Source organism: Brachycentrus maculatus, unplaced genomic scaffold (genome assembly GCF_059751285.1).
Source record: "Brachycentrus maculatus isolate JH-2025_06_01 unplaced genomic scaffold, ASM5975128v1 h1tg000050l, whole genome shotgun sequence".
Lineage (NCBI taxonomy): Eukaryota > Metazoa > Arthropoda > Insecta > Trichoptera > Brachycentridae > Brachycentrus > Brachycentrus maculatus.
This window is the reverse complement of record NW_028280804.1, coordinates 3,467,103-3,486,859: the sequence shown is the minus strand read 5'-3', so window position 1 is coordinate 3,486,859 and position 19,757 is coordinate 3,467,103. Positions and strand designations below refer to the sequence as shown.

The window sequence follows — 19,757 nt, the reverse complement described above, 5'->3', positions numbered from 1 at the left end:
AATATCACAAGCTATCAACCTCTCACAAAGTGTTGACATGTCATGATAATATTTTAAGTGATAACACTGTTATGATGATATACTCATTCAATATGTAATATATCGTAGACGTTTTGTTATTATTTATTGTTGTTATCTCATATTCCAGGGGTGAAAGAGTAATGACGGTATATACACACACATATATACATTTAAATACATACATATATATATATATATATATATATATATATATATATATATATATATATATATATATATATATATATATATATATATATAAATATATATATATATATATATATATATATATATATATATATATATATATATATATATATATATATATTTATATATATATATATATATGTATATATATATATATATATATATGTATATATATATATATATATATATATATATATATTGTTAATTTTTAATTAACTTAGTTTATAAAAAAAAATTTAAAAAAAAATATATATATATAAATGTGTGTGTGTGTGTTCTGTGTGGACCTCCATTTGATACTTATAATATTAAATAAAATATAATTTAATTTTAAATTTTTTCTTACATTTTATTAATATTCAATATGTTAAATATTTTAAACTAATTTTAATTCATCTAATATTATCATAACTATTATGATAAATGTGGGTAATATTGAACAAAATTGAAATACAATATAATGCTTACATTTTTTCCCTCAAATAACAACACAGTACGTACCATCATAATTAATATTTACTTTAGCATTATTTTTTTTTTAATATATAGTGATTAAGAACGATGATCATTGCTACCCAATTTACTGGGTTTAAAAATTTTACTTCGTAAAAAAGAGTATTTGATGTAGAATTAATCTAACATAAGACTTAATCCTCAAGATTTATTAATTTTTTATTATAACTATCATAAAATATGGATCAAATCTTAAAATCAATAAAAAACAAAAATATTTGAACATATGCAATACCAAAGGAACGAAAAAAGTAGTGAATGATACCCAGATATACCAAATTCATTTTTAGCATTTCAAATTAATTACGATTTAAATATATGTATATAATTTCAATCTCCACTAAATAAAAAACAAAACTCCTAATTACGACTCTGGGAGTAATTTACGATACATAGATAAACAGATCGTTGTGTAGTAAAAGCACATCACTTTATCGAGTTTAAGCGTACCATCATTCAGTAGTAAACTTGGTCATGGGTAGCATTAACAACATAATTTCTGGGCCTCCGGAATTAGATGGACCTCTCCATCTTTCGTACAGTGAATATCTCTTCCAAAGGCTAAAATGTGGTGGAAGCAATGTTGCTCAGGTAAGGATACATAAACTGGTGTTTAAGAATACAGTGGAACCCTTGAAATCCGAAATCTCGGGAAATTCGAACAAGATCTTGTTGATTTTTTTTTGTAGGAAAACATTTAAAAAAACGCGCATAGACTCAAGAACAGACTTATTTTTACATTAAATTATTGGATGGTATATAACCTAATTTTGTTTTAAAATTATTGGAAAGTAAATAACGTATATAGTATTGTACTCGTATTGCGACTCTACTGTACCTACTGTTAAATTAGATAATGGTATATATATTTTGCATATATAACGTAACTGTCGTAGTGTAAAATAATATGTAGGTGTGTACTGTATTATCCATTTCTCGGTTAATCCGAACGTTTCCAAATCCGAACAGGCCACAGCCCCAATTAATTCGGATTTTCGAGTATAAGTACTAAAATTGTTTAAAACCGTCCAAAGGGTTTAAAACCGTCCAAAAGGTTTAAAAACGGTTTATTTGAAATGTTAAGCATCATGCGCGGCTCACGACTAATTAATTTTTATAACAAATTCAATTTCAATTTCAGATCTACGCGGTCACTGGTGCAACCACTTCTTACTCAGAGATTCTGCAGCGAAGCGTGAACTTTGCAGAAGGGTTGAAGAGATTAGGTGTGAAGAAGGGTGATGTCGTCTCCATCTCCTGTGAAAACAGATTTGAATTTACAATAAGCGCAATAGGCATCATGTTCATCGGAGCTGTGAATGCCACGCTCAATACAATGTACACTAAAGGTAGGCTATCATTAACATATCGCTCACTCCTTTCAACAACATCATAAGTATCCGATTTTTCAGGAGATCGTTTTTAAAGTTTAAAGATATAATAAAATGTATTAAAAATAAATATCAAGCCACTTATTGAGCTTTTACTGTGCAACAGATCTTTTTAGGTAAAACCTAAAGGTTTTTGTTTTCTCTGTTTGAAAAATATTAGTATATTTTTAAAAAAAATTAACAATACCTTTTCTCCAAAATGCAAAAAACACTTTCTGCCCTGTAGCGGGTAAATATTGAGTTAAAAATATGCCGCTTTGCTGGGATATAGTACATTTTCTGGGCATTCCGAAAACATGCACAACTGAAAATTTATGATTTTTGATATTTGACGTTGTTGAAAGGAGTGAGCGATATATCTAATTACACTAAAAACTATTTTTTATGTACTTCGGATATAACGGACGAAAATGTTGTCAATGGCAATGTCATCACGAGAAGTCCGAACACAATAAATAGAATTTTGTTTATGTTTTGTTATGTTTATTTTTAAAAAGTGTGTTCATATTTTACAAAATAAAGTTTTTTATTTATTTTTAACCGATTTTTAAATAACTGACTTACGGCTTTAACGGACATCCCCTCCCCTCAATCATTCCGTTAACTCGTGGATTTACTGTACCTACTTGCGAAACAAAATAATTTTTACAGTCTTTTTTAATACAAATTCGATAAATCACAGATAAAAAAAAAGAAACCAATAATTTTTCCAATCAAACTGTTATTCGTGTATGGCTAAAAACGAGTGAATTTTTATTTTACTCAATAATAATATCGATGCATCTGTGCATTCATTTGACATCAAATTTGAATACTACACTTAACCAAATTCACAAAATCACGTTATTCACTACATTTTGGAAAGATTATACATATAATCATTCTGACATTTAATAAATTATATACATATACATGTTTTATAAAGTCTTTTATTTACAACTTCTCAATAAAATATGTATATTTAACAGTATGTAAAAGTATATTTAAAAGTAATGAGTTATTTGTAGTTAATAGGTTATTATAATAATAATGACGGGAATGCAATTTTCAATTTGTTCCTATCAAAGGGCTAATGAAATTGTACATAAGTATTTACAATTTCAAGTCGCTATTTCAATCGATGTTTTATTTAGATATTAATCATTGCATCCATCAATTTTCATAACGACAAAAATCCGTAAAATAAAAATAAACGAATTTCACCTAATTTTTCAGATACTTCATTTTTCATGAATAAATTATAAGAATCCATAAAATAAACATGAACAAAAACTACGTTATTTTTTAGATGAATTGCTGCACACTTTAAAAATTTCAAAACCCAAAATCATCATTTGTTCAAATGCAACAATACATAATATTTTGGAAGTCCGGAATTCCATTCCTTCTGTTGAAAATGTTATTTTGATCGGCGACAGCAAAAGGCATGAACAAACTTTGGCATATGAGGACATCATTGGTAATCTTGATGTCGATGTCAGCACATATAACGTTGTGGAGGTGAATATCCATGATCCGCTGGTGATTCTGTGCTCCTCTGGCACAACTGGAATGCCTAAGGGAGTGCTGATCACTCACCACAATATATCAATATGTAATGGTCATATGAGGTTAGTAAATAAATGGTATCTACTTAGAAATAAATCGGACTGATTGGTTTGTCATTATTATCAAGTGCTTGGCGTTTCTCTTTCTGGCGTTTCTCATGTTTGTGATTATTAACCAGGATTCGGACCTCACTAACAAATATAAGAGTTTCTGCTCAGTAATTTAAAAAAAGCTTCTTCGTCTCACCAATAGATGTCACTAGTGAAAATTCTAGTGATTCCTATACAGTTTTTCAAAATTGGATCATATATTTTATATAGAACTTCCAAGAATTTGAGTAGGGTGCTTGTCAATCATGGGTAGAATAAGTGAATGTTACAAGTGTGTAAAGTGATCACTTAAGCCAACCAGACTATGACGGTCGTAAGCCCCGTAAATGCTCAGACTTCCATGTTCTTCATCATCTATGTTGAGATGTCAAAAAATAATATGACAAATAGCTCCTGTAATTGGAGAGAATCCAGATCTGTGAACAATTATTTTGACACATATTTAAAACGTTGTTGAGATATATTCCACAATTCTTCATGTTTTCCTCAATTCGTCCGTTTGAAATATGAATAAAATGGAATTTTGTACGAAAAAAGAGATGGATACCCGTCAGGTACTTGTATAAAGAAAATATTAGTGTGATTTTAAACCGTATACCTGAAAAAATAATTCAATGTGAAAACAAAGGCATGATAATCGTCCTCTGTCTTGAATATGGGACTTAAAGTCAAATTTTATATGAACTTCTAGATTAGAACGCTTTTTATGAGGTAATATTAAACTGTGTTATTTGTTTCAGATATTTCATAGAACAATCGAAAGCAGTATCTGAACACTGTCTCCTATCCATTGTGCCATGGTTTCACGCATACGGATTTATATCCCATATTATGGCATTAAACATACATCTCAAGTACACTTTCATCAATAAGTTCTCAGAAGTGCCATTCCTCAAAGCTATCCAGGACCACAAGGTATGATGAAAACGAAATGATATCATTATGGGTAGGGATTGAATTCAGCATCATTTTTGAGAACGCGGGATCTCGCGCACCATTTTTATTTTCTCATCCCTGAAAAAAATGAGCGACTCCGACTACTTTTACGTTAAAATTAAAAATACATTTTTTTTTAATTATTACTATGAATGTGTTTTTAGCACAAATAAGGCGCAAGTCGCGCTATATGGTGAATCACCGAGATCCATTTAATGCATATAAGTCTACGAAAATGTACCTAATGACAAAAAATGGCTACATGCAAAGGTAGGAAACAACCTGAAAAAATTGAGGTTTGTTAAGTCGAGTCGTGGAGTCGATGTCGTGTTGTTGGTAAATATTGGAATCGGAGTCGGAGTCGTGTTTTTTTACCGACTCTTCACCCCTGCTCTTAACAGCTACGGGCACGAAATGTTTCCAATGGTTTTTTTTGCATTGTTGTTTTATGGATTTTTTCATAAATATTTTCATCGTTTTACAAGCATTGTGAACCTAAACACATATAAGAAATGTTTATATTTACTTTATTTTCCATCTAACCAGACCGAGCTATAAAAGTTATAAGCTAGGTTATAATATACAATATATAGTATACATATATGGATATCGTGAATTTATTTTGAATGATCTCTTTCAATGAAAAATAACAATTTACTTGGTGAAGCGTCCCAAAATTCTTAGCCATTTTTCCAGCCTAGAAGACCGAAAAGAAAGCGTTATAATACGTCGACCGATTGACGACGTTTTTTCAAATCCATTATTATCATCATCATATCATTGTCTACGTCTTTATGAGCACCCTTGAAGTAGTATTTTACGAAAATGGCACCATATACGAGTAAATAATCCAAAATTATTTTTTTTTTTATTGCATAAAGGAGTAAAGGATAATATTAAATAATTATGTCATTTACATTACAGGTAACTCTGCTGTTTTTAGTACCTCCTCTGATGGTCTTTCTTTCAAAACATCCCCTTGTAGACAAGTACGACCTGTCGAGCGTCATAGAAATATGGTGTGCGGCTGCGCCTCTTTCTAAAGCCCTGGAATTAGCTGTAACCAAAAGAATCGGGGTGAAGAGGATTCAACAAGCTTTCGGACTTACAGAAACCACACTGGCAGTACTTCATAATGTAATGGCTAGGCAAAGCAAGAGTGGTTCGTGTGGAAAATGTGTTCCCGGAATAAAAATTAAAGTATGTTTTTTTTTAAATTAAAAAACAAATATTTGTTTTTTTATTATTTACAAAATTACTTCAATTTCATATTATTTCTGTGGGCCTAAGCGGCTCATAATAATAAGCCATCTATGTTGAATTAAGAATTGATCCCATACCCATTTTCTTCTTCATCTATGTTGAGATGTCAAAAAGATATAAAAAAATAACTTTTATATTGAGAAATCTCAAAAACAAGCAATCACAATCAATCACAATCAAAATGTTGAGAATATAAGTTTAATTAAAAATAAACTTATAATGAAAAAAACATATAATGATGCTATACCACCAAAATTTTAGCATGTATTTTTTTCGATGTTCAAAGATGGAAGATGGAAAAACTATTACTGATTTCTTACACAGGTTATAGACAATGCCACGGGAGAGGCTTTGGGTCCTAATAAAGAAGGAGAGTTGTGTGTGAAAGGACCATTAGTAATGGCAGGATATTATGGAGACACTACTTCCACCCAACTCACTATAGACCCGGAAGGATGGCTCCACACCGGTGACGTCGGATATTACGATGATGACCAGTTCTTCTACATCGTTGACAGGCTTAAAGAACTCATCAAATATAAAGCATTCCAGGTTTTGTATTTGTTTGTTTTATTTATTTATTACTCCACCTCCGTGGTGTAATAATCGTCGGGTATGTATGAGGAGATGCATGAATGTAGAAGAATGTTTGCATAGACAGAGTGGTTTAGCGTTCGATTCTCTCTGCCTACCCCTGCGGGGAAGCGGCGTGATGGTTAGTTAGTTAATTAGTTGATTACATTTAATTTTGTATTACAGGTGCCTCCTGCTGAATTAGAAGCAGTGCTTTTACAAAATCCAGGCATAAAAGATTCAGGAGTGGTCGGCGTGCCAGATGAAGCTTTTGGTGAACTTCCGCTTGCCTTTGTAGTTCTTCAAAACGGATCAAAACTGACGGAGATAGAAATTCAAGAATTCGTGGCCAAGAAAGTTTCCCATCACAAAAGGCTTCACGGAGGTGTCATATTTGTGGATGAAATCCCGAAAAATCCCAGCGGAAAAATACTCAGGAGGGAGCTTAGAAAAATGTCAAAAATTGTGAAAAAATCTAAGCTTTAACATGACACCACATAAGATTTTTATTTGTTTTTTTTTTTAAAAAATGATATTTTGTACTGATTTTTTATTTTTCATAGTTTTCTTGAAAGAAATAAAAGTTTTTTGTTTTTTTTTATTAGAGGTTTTATTTTTTAAGAATAATATTTTGCAAAATTAGACAGATGCTGGAAATAAAAAGAAGGTATTATTATCAACGGTCAAATTTCTTTTCTGAGATTTGACTTTTCGTCATATTACAAAATATTTACAATGGCATGGTTATAAAATATGCAAACATGACAGATAAATTATGTAAAGAAAAAATATTTTCAACATTTGTTATCTCATAATATTTTGCATCCAGGGGTGAAATAATAACGAAATATAACCGAATATATCAATTATTTCGTTATATTATATTAAAATTTTAATTTCTTACATAAATTATGTCTAAAATTATTTTTTTATTGAAATCAAGTTAGAGGTAACTTATATAAACAAGAGGATTGTTTTTCTGTTGCTACTGAATTTCAAAGATAAAAGATTAGTTACATCTTTTCCAGTGAGAAAACAATCAACTCGAAAGCAGCGGTCTGGAAATAATTCATTTGAAACACTTTGACGTCTTTAAAAAACAAATTTTAATATTTATAGTTCGGGTTGGTAGAAATAAAATGAATCGGTTTGAATACCGTAAAATTAGTTTATTTCAAAGTAATTTTAAAAAAATACGCTACATTAATGTAAAATTTGATTTTCAATCGTGAAAGATAACACTGCGTAATAAGTGCTAAATAAATTTTAAAATGTATCGTCCGTGATTCAGTCGTATGACTTTTGATTTCAAATTTATTGTCTTCTTTACAGAAACTTGTTTTTTTTTATAAAAATAAAAAATTAAATAAGAATAAAGAGAATGAAATATATGCACCGAAGACTTCTTTATTTAATTTTAACGCAATGATGTTTTTGTCTGGTTTCCATCATTTTTTACTCAAACCTAAACCAAACTGCTCAAAAATCGTATTTTATTTAAATTGTATGAATTTTCTTTCTTTTATATCTCTATCTGGCAGTGCACAACGGAGTCCTGGTTCCAAATCTAATGTATGAAAGTGAAACGTGAAGTTGGCAAAAGAAGGATGAAAGTAGACTGAATGCAGTCGAAATGCGATCTCTCAGAAGAATGTGCGACAAAACGATGTATGATAGATGTGCGAATAGTGAAATAAGGTAGGAATGCAAAGCTGAGATAAGCATTATCGATAAAATTAAGAAAGGTGTGTTGAGATGGTTTGGGCATGTACAACGAATGAGTGAGGAAAGAACGGTAAAACAAATTTATGAGGCGAATGTTAGTGGGAAAAGAAGCAGAGGAAGACCGAGAAAAACATGGCACGATCAGGTATGCCAAATACTTGAATGTGGTCAGGTTAGGAGTCGTAACAATCGGCGGGTATGTATGAGGAGATGCATGAACGTGGAAGAGGCGAAGAATGTTTACAAGGACAGAGTGGTGTGGCGCTCTATTCTCTCTGCCTACCCCTGCGGCGAAGCGGCGTGATGGTTAGTTAGTTAGTTAGTTAGTTTTTATATCTCTATGTTTTGTTGTTAAGCATAATAATTTTAAAATATAATCGAATTTCGCGATTTTTAAGCTGTGTTAAAAACAACAAATTATGTTTTTTTTCATCAATGCTATGGCTTGAAATTAATCCCCACTGTAAATGACATTAAAAACAACAAATTATGTTTTTTTTCATCAATGCTATGGCTTGAAATTAATCCCCACTGTAAATGACATTAAAAACAACAAATTATGTTTTTTTTCATCAATAGGCTATGGCTTGCAATTAATCCCCACTGTAAATAACATTAAAAACAACAAATTATGTTTTTTTTTCATCAATACGCTATGGCTTGAAATTAATCCCCACTGTAAATGACATTAAAAACAACAAATTATGTTTTTTTTTCATCAATGCGCTATGGCTTGAAATTTTACCCCACTCTAAATGATATCATCTTTTTTTAATAATCTATTCAGAAAGTATGAAGACAAAACAATTTTTTTATTTAACATTCCTACATTTTAAATGCATTACAATTTTAACAACATTTTGAGTTTTTGCAAATAATTGTTCACAAATCTGAGTTGTCTTCACTTTGGAGTTATTTTTACTTTTTTTTAAATCTCATTATATGAAAGATAAAGACGAATATGGAAATACCCAAGCTTCCATATTCTTTTTCATGTATGTTGAGATGCAAAAAAATGAAAACAGTGTTAAATGTTGAAAAATTATTCAATGAAAATTTGTAAAATACATTTTCAATGTCATTTTAGTACCTTATTTTTTATCTCCTAATTACGACTCTGCGAGTTATTTACGATGTTTTAATAGTACATATAGATACGCTTATAATAATGATAACGCAAATACACATTAAAATACAAATAATAGCCCAAGTAAATATGTCACGTTATCAAGTTTTCATGCACTGATTTTCATTAGTATACGTCGCCATGAATAGCTCTAACAACGTCATTTCTGGTCCTCCAGAATTAAATGGACCTCTTCATCTTTCGTACAGTGAATATCTCTTTCAGAGGCTAAAATGCGGCGGGAACAATGTCGCTCAGGTAAAATTCATATTAACAATATTAATATTACACTGGGTCATTCGCCCTACGGATGAGATGTCAATTTAAAAGTGTCTCAACTTGATATGAAACATGTATCGTTCTTCCCTTTTATATGAAAAAAGATAGAAGTCTGAGCATCCCATGGCTTATAATCTAGCATTTGGCTGACTTAAGCGATCACTTTATATACTTGTGTAACGTTCACCATTCTGCCCATTATTGAACATTCATATTGCATTAATTATTGAAACTGTATATTTGCGATGGTCTTCGATTCTTCCACATACGGGTAAGGTTTTCAATACAATTGTGAAGTATGACTGGGTTGGGTTTACATTGATTTTACGTACATGAGATACAGAGTGAGGGTAAATGACTACAGAAATTGTAATTTTGACTGGATGAAAGAAGGATATAGGGAGTAAGGATTGGCAGAAACTTTTTTTTCTAATGTGGAGCTATAGTTAAGATAAAATATTTCTGAATACGCTTTTAAACACATCGCTCACTCCTTTCAACAACGTCACATTTCAAAAATCGACAATTTTCGTTGTTGTTGAAAGGAGTGAGCGATATGTATTGTCAACAAGACTTGATAATAATATTTGACACCTCATCTCAGTATCTTTTTTTTAAATATTTTTTTTTTCATTTCATGTTGTATACGATATATATTTACGAATTATGTGGTCGGAGCTGTCAAGAACCTATATAACTGTTTTTACAGCGCAGCTCCAAAGTGCATATAACACATGTAAAATAAATTATGTAAAAAAGGTAACGGTTAAAAAAACTCGACCAGAAAACGTGTCTTTATAACAAACCTATGCCCGTATTCATAATCGCCTATTAAATTTGACCTTGTAACGAAAAGTTCATATTAAAGATATATTTTATAGTATTATACTCTCATCCGATAGAAATTATCATACTTTCTAGTCCAAGGGTTCTCGAAGTACACATCGTGGAGCCCTGGGGTTCCGCATTAAATGGAAACAATCTTATCAATTTACAGTTATCAATTCAATGTTATTTTGTATATCGCATTATTGTGTCTTGTTTTGTATACTGTTGTAGAAGTCAGTAGTGTATAATGTCCCTATTTTTGGATGATTTTCATTAAACAATGAATAAAAAAACAGGTTTTGCTTATTTCAGGGCTTTGTAAAATATTAATTGTTTCAAAAAGGTTCTGTATCCAAAAATGTTTGAGAAGCGCTGCACAAGTAAATCACGCTGTGTTTCTTTATTTTTGATCCTGTGATTCTATGATTTTTTCATGCAGTATGTTATTGGTGATTTGAGTCTTTTAGCTGGGTGGTGTTTTCTTATGAGTAATGGTTAAATGCGTATGTAAGGAATATTTTAGCGGTATTATTAGAATTATTTTTATTTTTCTGCAAATACCGGTTTGAAAATTCAAAACCAGTTCACAAAAAAGTCGGTATGTAGGTACTTTGTTACTTGTAGCTTTCAAATACAACAGCTGGAGACGTATTACAGGAGCCTGGGTGAGGGCCTATCCAACTTCGTATCCGCGTTAGTTCATCTGAAACTCTCTCGAAACGTAGTATCATACAGGATCAAAATAGTGAAGGACATTGGTACCAGAAACCAAGCTAGGACACAAAATGCCGAACCCTGCTTTAGTGGAACGGAAGGCCTTTTGACGACAATCAACAGTCTTCTTCCTTCTTCTATATTAAAAAAAGCTTCCTTGTTACTGACAACATTAATTTATCGAGACTACTGTTTATAGCCTATCACAGCGTCTATTCTGACGATAACGTTACTATTTGAAATATCGCTCACTCCTTTCAAGAACGTCATAAATCAAAAATCGTCAACTTTCAGTTGTGCATGTTTTCGGAATGCCCAAAAAATGTACTTTATTCCAGCAGAAGAGGCATATTTTTAACTTAATATTTACCCGCTACAGGGCAGAAAGTGTTGTTTTTGCATTTTGAAGAAAAGGTATTGTTTATTTTTTTTTTAAATACTAAATGTTTTTCAAATGGAGAAAAAACCTTCAGGTTTTACCTTAAAAGATCTGTTGCACAGTAAAAAGCTCAATAAGTGGCTTGATATTCATTTTTATTACATTGTATTATATTTTAAAACATTAAAAACGTTCTCCTGAAAAATCAAGTTTTTTTTTTATTTATGGTGTTCTTGAAAGGAGTGAGCGATATGTATATATAAATTGAGAAATCTACGGTTAATAAATCCAACAACAACAAAAAACAAAATTAATTACGGTTAATAAATCCAATATAAACGAAAAGATGAAAAATTGATGAAATCAATATCAGATAAATTTATCGATTTCGATTAGATTAAAAGTAAATATATAAAATTAGACTCACCTCTCTAATTTCAGATATATGCAGTCACCGGTGCATCCACATCTTACTCGGAGATTCTGCAGCGGAGTGTGAACTTTGCAGAAGGGTTGAAGAGAATGGGGGTGAAGAAGGGTGATGTCGTCTCCATCTCCTGCGAAAACAGATTTGAATTTTCAATAAGCGCAATAGCTATCATGTTCGCCGGGGCTGTCAATTCCACACTCAACACGATGTACACAAAGGGTAGGTAACGAATCGTTGCACATAATTTTGAAAATCCAAAAAAAAATACAACAAAAATGTGATCGTGAGAAAATATATTATTTTAACCATTAAAGATACTCAGGAATATATATAAGTACTCGTAGATAGTAATTTTAAGACTTTGTGATCGTCTGCGGCTTCTAGTGGTTCATTATTAATACGTTATTCAATAATAATATAAGGTTAAATACACTTAATTATTTATTGATTTGGCGTTTAATTTGTAGAACTCCATTTTAATTTATGCATTAATTTTAAATCAAACACAGATTTTTTGAGTCTACTAAGTTGTATTTTATTAACAAAAAACACATAAAAAATTATATTGTGACAATTGTTTCGCCTTGTTAGAGCATTATCAAACATAAGGACCGTAGTCCATTTGATCTTCACATTCGTTTGATAATGCCGTAACAAGGCGAAACAATTGTCACTATATAATTTTTTATGTGTTTTTTGTTAATAAAATACAACTTAGTAGACTCAAAAAATCTGTGTTTGATTTCAAATTAATACATAAATTAAATACACTTATTGACTTTTTTATCAAGAGGTTATTAAAATTGTACAAATGTATTTATAATTTTACAGTCGGTGTTTCAATTGATGTTTTATTTAGATATTAACCCTTGCATAATTAAATTTTTATGAATATACATAATAATTTTCATAAATATACATAATCTTTATTCAGAGTACCTGTCCTTCGAACTAATTATGAGCGGAGTTCACCTATGTTTCGAATGGCTAGTGAGAACAACTCACGTTTTAGCCAAGTTGACATGTTCAATTGCGGAAAATCTGATTTTAAAAAATAAATAATAATAAATAAGAATCCATAAAATAAACATGAACGTAAACTACGTTATTTTTTAGATGAATTGCTGCACACTTTGAAAATTTCAAAACCCAAAATCATCATCTGTTCAAATGCAACATTGAAAAATATAATGGAAGTTCGGGATTCCATTCCTTCTGTTGAAAATGTTATATTGATCGGGGACGGCAAAAGAAACAAACAAACTTTGGCTTATGAGGACATCATTAGTAAACTTGATGTGGACGTCAGTACATATAGAGTTGTGGAGGTGAATATCCATGATCCGCTGGTGATTCTGTGTTCCTCTGGCACTACTGGAATGCCAAAAGGTGTCCTGCTCACACATCACAATATGTCAGTTTGTAATGGTCATCTGAGGTTAGTTTATTTTATTTGTTTTATATTTTTTTACTATATAAATATCTCCGCCTCCGTAGTGTAGTGGTCAGCACGCTCGGCTACCGTTCTGGAGGTCCTGGGTTCGATTCCCAGGGGGGGTCAAAAAATATAAGTGATTTTTTCACTGTAATATTTATTCAATACTTACCCTGGACTGGTACCTGAAGCGGAGGGCTGATCACTTTTCATTCATGTGTAAACGATCAAGATAACACTGCGTTTATATGAAGCAGTGCCCTATGCACCATTGGGGTGCGGATAAGGGTTTTATTATTATTATTATGTAAATATTGCCAACAGAACTGTAATAAGTATCAGTATAGTAGTGATGGCCTCATTTATTGGAAAGGTTATTTTATTTTATTTTTTTGCATTTTCACATTTAAAATTAAATAAAAAACAGAGATTCTCAATCACTTGTCCAATGCATTTAAAATTTATATCAACTATAGTCATGTTTTTATGTAAAAGGCAGTATTGTGATATTTAGTTTTCCTTTTTTTATTTTATGTTTATCTCACATTCTAAGATCATTTTGTTGCATAGCTTTGAGAAAAATATTCATGGAATATCTCAGTGTTCCCCTTCAAAAAAAAAAATTTACCATACATATTAGCAAAATACTTACTTGACAGAATTGACCTAGGAGTTTCAACTTAAATTTATAAATTGTTTTTACGTCATACCTTGTTTTGTACTGTAAGGAGTCATTTTAGCTCTGTTTATTCCTGTAAGTAGACGATCAATTAAAATAAGAGCTGATCCTGACTGTTGCCGGTCTGATCTTCTTGATAATATCGATGTAAACGGGTAAAATTGCTTGTAATTTTTTTCAGGTATTTCGTAGAAAAATCTCAACCAGTTTCTGAACACTGTCTCTTATCCATTGTGCCATGGTTTCACGCATACGGATTTGTAACACACATTATAAGTTTAAACATACACCTCAGATACACTTTCATTCAAAAATTTGCAGAGGAGCCATTTCTCAAGGCAATCCAAGACTACAAGGTAAGGTAAAAACAAAATACGCATCAGTGCGCCACAATTCTTTTTTTTATATTTCACGTATAAATACCAGACTTTGTCACGCATTTTTTACTTTTATTGAAAGATATTATAATATTTTGTTATCACTTTCTATTCAAATCGTCCAAAAGTTATTGCAACACATTGCGTCACACAATTTGAGGTTTCATTAAAAAAATATTTATCCATTTTTTGGTTAATACGTTTTTACCATATTTAGATGGTTGAATCAGTGTAACATGAACATGAACATACGACCGGGATGGTATTTGTTACGTTTTTTTAATTAATTATTATTTATTTCGCATTGTTTTTTTTTAAATATCAAATTGCCAAATTTATTAGCTTTTAATAAGACGTAAAACGCAACCAAATTTGTGAACTGATTGGCGTGATTAGATTAAAATGATCGAATCGGAGAACCGAATTAAATAACGCCTTATTTTAAATAAGTCATTATTTCATTCCATCGCACATCTCTAGTGTAACATTTTAAGAAATATTATTTTACTTATTATTTTTCAAATGTCGCAGGTGTAATTAAAAACTTTTCAACTAGCTATCGTACCGCGTGCCTCCATGAAATCAAAAAAACTAATCAATTCACACGCTAGTATCATTTACATATTATGTTTTTTTTTTTATATTTAAATATTATATATTTATTTATTTACGTTAAATATATTTTTTAGCATTTTAATGTCTTCAATTTTCTCTTATTTCTATTGGGAGGTTACTTAAGTACTTGGTTCCCAAATATTTAAAGTTCTGTTGGAATTGTTTGGTATTGCATTTTGGTATTGTGAAGTCAGGTTGGTATCTCGAAGATGAACTTCTCTTTTGATTTAAGTATTTTTCACCCTTAAATAGTTGGAGAATTGCTGTTTTTTCATGGTATCTACTTTTGGGACTTGGAATATTGAAAAAAATAAATTTGTTGGATAGGTTTTTCTTCTTTTTAAAATGACTAATAATGGTTCTCTGAACTGTTTTATAGGTAACTCTGCTCTTCTTAGTGCCTCCACTGATGGTCTTTCTTTCAAAACATCCCCTTGTCGACAAATACGATTTGTCGAGCATCACAGAAATATGGTGTGGAGCTGCACCCCTTTCCAAAGCCCTGGAATTGGCAGTGACCAAGAGGATCGGAGTGAAGAGGATTCAACAAGCTTACGGACTTACAGAAACTACACTTGGAGTGCTTCACAATGCGATGGCTAGGCAAAGTAGAAGTGGCTCGTGCGGTAAATGTGTCCCTGGAACAAAAATTAAGGTAAAATATTTGGTCTCTTCAAACACCTCACTCATCTTTTCAGTTGATCATTCAGAGCGCCTATAATTTAACAGAGTATCATATATTATAAATTAAATGTAATATTCGTTTGTTCAAAATCTTAAATCGCTTATTCTCCGATTGCTTTGAATTTTCGACGTATCGTTGAATTCGAATACGCGCATGTTTTTATAATAATAATAATAATTTGGATAATTTGTATAGCATAGGATAATATGTATATAATTTGTATATATATTTAATTTGTATAAATACTACCTCAAGGGCGCTTATAAAGACATGGATAATAATAATAATAATAATAAGATGATGATGATAATGTTATAAAAAAATGGATTAAAACGTCGTCAATCGATCTCGGGCTGTCGAGTCTGGAGCGGGGAAAAGATGAGCCGACAAATTAAAACGCCTTCCTCTTGATCCCATGGGCTGGAGAATGGCCAAGGTGTTGGGCAGGACGCATTCCTGAGCGATGGTCGTCACGCTGGAGGGCAGCTTGTTGATCTCCTCGTCATTGTGGATGGCCAACTTTTATCCATGTACATACAATAAATACAAATAATATTACATTTTTGACATCTCAACATAAAGAATATGGAAGTCTGAGTATTTGCAGGGCTTATGACCTGTGATAGGCTGGTTACGCGATCACTTTACACACGTGCAACATTCATCATTCTTTCTTGATTGACAACCACACTACTCAGTTTTTTGGGCCTTCAATGTTTTTGGTTGCATTTTTGTTCCATAGATTTCTTAATATTTTCACTACTAAACGAATATTGAGAAACTTGACATATGATATCAATAGAAATGTGTTCTTTCAATTTTATTAATTTTTCATTTAACAAGACTAAGCCACAGCAACATATGACAGGGTACAGCTTATGTGCTTATATTTAAATAAGGGACGATCCAAATATATTGTAAACGATTTGGCATATTCTTCAAAAATTTTTAGCATACCTATTGTCTCGTTTTAAATTAATTTTGTTTTAGAAAATATACTATATTATTAAGTTCCCTGTTTTTTCAGATTATAGACGTTGGCACAGGAGAAGCGTTGGGTCCTAATAAAGAAGGAGAACTGTGTGTGAAAGGAGCTTTAATAATGTCAGGATATTATGGAGACACTACTTCTACACATCTAACTATAGACCCGGAAGGATGGCTCCATACTGGTGATGTCGGATATTACGATGATGACGAGTTCTTTTACATTGTTGACAGGCTTAAGGAACTCATAAAATATAAAGCATTCCAGGTATTTTATTTATTAATACATTTATTAATTAATTATATATTTTGTTTATTTATTTTTATATTTTATCACACAACCACACTACTAAAATTTTGGAAGTATATCGCTGGAACCAGCCTATGACAAAACATTTTTAAATTCCAAGTGGACGAACCTAGATTTGTGAACAAAAATTTGGACACACTTATAGGATTAGAATTAATTAATTATTCTTCTACTATAGAAAATGCAAGGGAATTACGTATCTACCATGAGTACGTATTTAAGTCTCCATAAATAGTTATATTTCAATTTATTATTCTAACATTTTGAAAAAGGTCGTATTGTAAAAAGTTTATGTAATCGGAGGGCATGTGTGATTAGATATATGGATGTGAAGGGAGCTAATAGTGTATGTCAGGAAAGAAGAGTGAGGCGTTCCATCCTCTCTGCCTACCCCTGCAGAAACGGCGTATTGGTAGTAGTAGTAGTTTTCATGAAAATAACTCCTATAATTGGAGATAATCCAGATTTTGTGAACAAATATTTGGACACACTCAAAATGTTGTAAATAAATTAACTGGTCAAATTATAAGCTAAAATAATAACAATGAAAATGATTTTCTGGCGTTTCTCATGTATGTAATTATACTTCAGGATTCGGATCTGACATACTAATAAAAGAGTTTATGCTCAATAAAAAAGCTTCTTTTCATCTCACCAATAGATGTCTCTAGCGAAGTTCTAATGATTCAAGAACAAAGTGTCTAAATTGGTTCAAATATAAAGAACTTTCAAGAATTAGAGTAGTGTGGTTGTCAATAATGGGTAGAATTGGTGAACGTTACACGTGTGTAAAGTAATCACTTAAACCAGCCTATGACGGTCGTCAGCCCCGTAAATGCCCAAACTTCCATATTCTTCATCATCTTTGATGAGATATCAAAAAATAATATGTCTTCAATTACATTTAGTTTTGTATTACAGGTGCCTCCTGCTGAATTAGAAGCAGTGCTTTTACAAAATCCAGGGATAAAAGATTCAGGAGTTGTTGGTCTACCGGATGAAGCGTTTGGTGAACTTCCTCTTGCCTTTGTAGTTCTTCAAAACGGATCAAATCTGACAGAGAGAGAAATTCAAGAATTTGTGGCGAAGAAAGTTTCCCATCACAAGCGGCTTCACGGAGGTGTCATTTTTGTGGATGAAATCCCGAAAAATCCAAGCGGAAAAATACTCAGAAGGGAGCTTAGAAAAATGTTAAAAATTATGAAAAAATCTAAACTTTAATTTTAATTCGAAACATTGCAATCTCAAAAGCTTCTACATTTTGTATAAACTCATTAGACATTTATTTAGAGGGCATATTTACTGTAGTAATGGAAATAATGGTACATATTTACATGTCGAGAACTTGTTAGAACAGAATAAAGTAATACTTGACCCACATAATTTTTTTTTGTTATTATTTGTCATAAATATTAGTATACTAGTCATTTCCAATCTGCGTCCCACGTAATCATCTTCCATATGCTCCACGTATCCAAACCACCTCAAAGAACATTTCTCAATCATTTCAGTTATCCCTAACTCTTATATTCTTCTCTAACTATAGATCCATTTTTAATTCTGTCATATATCGATTTTTCACAAATTCGTCTAAAGAACGCAATTTCGACGACGCGCGACGTTCAGTCTGTTTTTTTTCTTCTTCTTTTTAAGTACAAGTTTCGCTACCATTTATCGGTGTTGGCACTAGCATTCCGCTGTGAACTGCTTAGGAATCTAATATAATTTTTTTAGAAAAATGGTATTTTCTCTCCTCAATAATCAGATACGTTCCAAACGAAGCAACGTTATTGAAAACGTTATAAATACCGTTTCTTATTATATTTTAATGTTGCTATATAATAACATATACATATATCGGCTGTCCAAATTTAAAACACAGTAAGGGACATTTTTTTGTAGTACGTTTTTTTTTGCATTTATGGACTAAGTAGAGTCTACTTAGTCCATAAATGCAAAAAAAACGTACTACAAAAAAATGTCCTTTACTGTGTTTTAAATTTGGACAGCCGATATGTACTGGTAAGGATTTAGAACTGGATGGTAAAAGAATGATAGCGCTTAGTATGATGAATATTTTTCCATGAAAAATTAATTTTAAATGTAACACTTGATGTATTAAAAATTATTGCGGTCTCAGTCACACAAAGTAGTAACTACTGTTAAAGTAGAGATAGCCTTCCTACATCATTCCAGAACATTAAAACGTTTTATGTTTTAAATATTGTTAGGGGTTGCATTCCCTGGTACGCCATTACTGTAGTAAGAGAAATAAAGTCTATCTTGGCCATTAAATAAATAAATAAATCATAACGTTCAACAATTAGGCAAAAATCTATATTCGCAGTAAGTATTTTTACATAATGCAAACTATGACATGTTCTCTCCGATTCTGCGACTTCACATGTTAGCCAATGCTTTTGAAAGTATAGATTTATTTAATATATTGTTATCCACCTTGAAGTCTGTACTTTATCAGCATTTCTTCTCCATGTTATAATGGATAAATTTAAAGTGTGTGTGTGTATTATTTTAAAGGCGTTAGCTGTTCAATAAATAAATAAATAAATAAAAAAATAAAAAAATAAAAATAAAATTAGAGATTGCGGTTTCAGTGACACCTAGT

At 31.2% G+C, this 19,757-nt stretch overlaps 2 protein-coding genes across 2 annotated transcripts; both read left to right on the top strand.

Moving 5' to 3' along the window:
- The first annotated feature begins 1,116 nt into the window (after positions 1-1,116).
- Positions 1,117-7,164, top strand: LOC148312124 (luciferin 4-monooxygenase-like). Its single transcript, XM_088277934.1, has 7 exons — positions 1,117-1,332; positions 1,883-2,090; positions 3,421-3,742; positions 4,531-4,705; positions 5,651-5,926; positions 6,314-6,541; positions 6,749-7,164. Exons 1-7 carry the CDS (start codon positions 1,216-1,218, stop codon positions 7,046-7,048), a joined length of 1,626 nt encoding a protein of 541 aa, XP_088134060.1. The 5' UTR covers positions 1,117-1,215; the 3' UTR covers positions 7,049-7,164.
- A 2,377-nt stretch (positions 7,165-9,541) lies between these two features.
- Positions 9,542-18,515, top strand: LOC148312123 (luciferin 4-monooxygenase-like). Its single transcript, XM_088277933.1, has 7 exons — positions 9,542-9,671; positions 12,055-12,262; positions 13,160-13,481; positions 14,339-14,513; positions 15,529-15,804; positions 16,862-17,089; positions 18,053-18,515. The coding sequence occupies exons 1-7, from the start codon at positions 9,555-9,557 to the stop codon at positions 18,350-18,352; spliced, it is 1,626 nt and encodes a 541-aa protein (XP_088134059.1). The 5' UTR covers positions 9,542-9,554; the 3' UTR covers positions 18,353-18,515.
- The last annotated feature ends 1,242 nt before the right edge of the window (positions 18,516-19,757 follow it).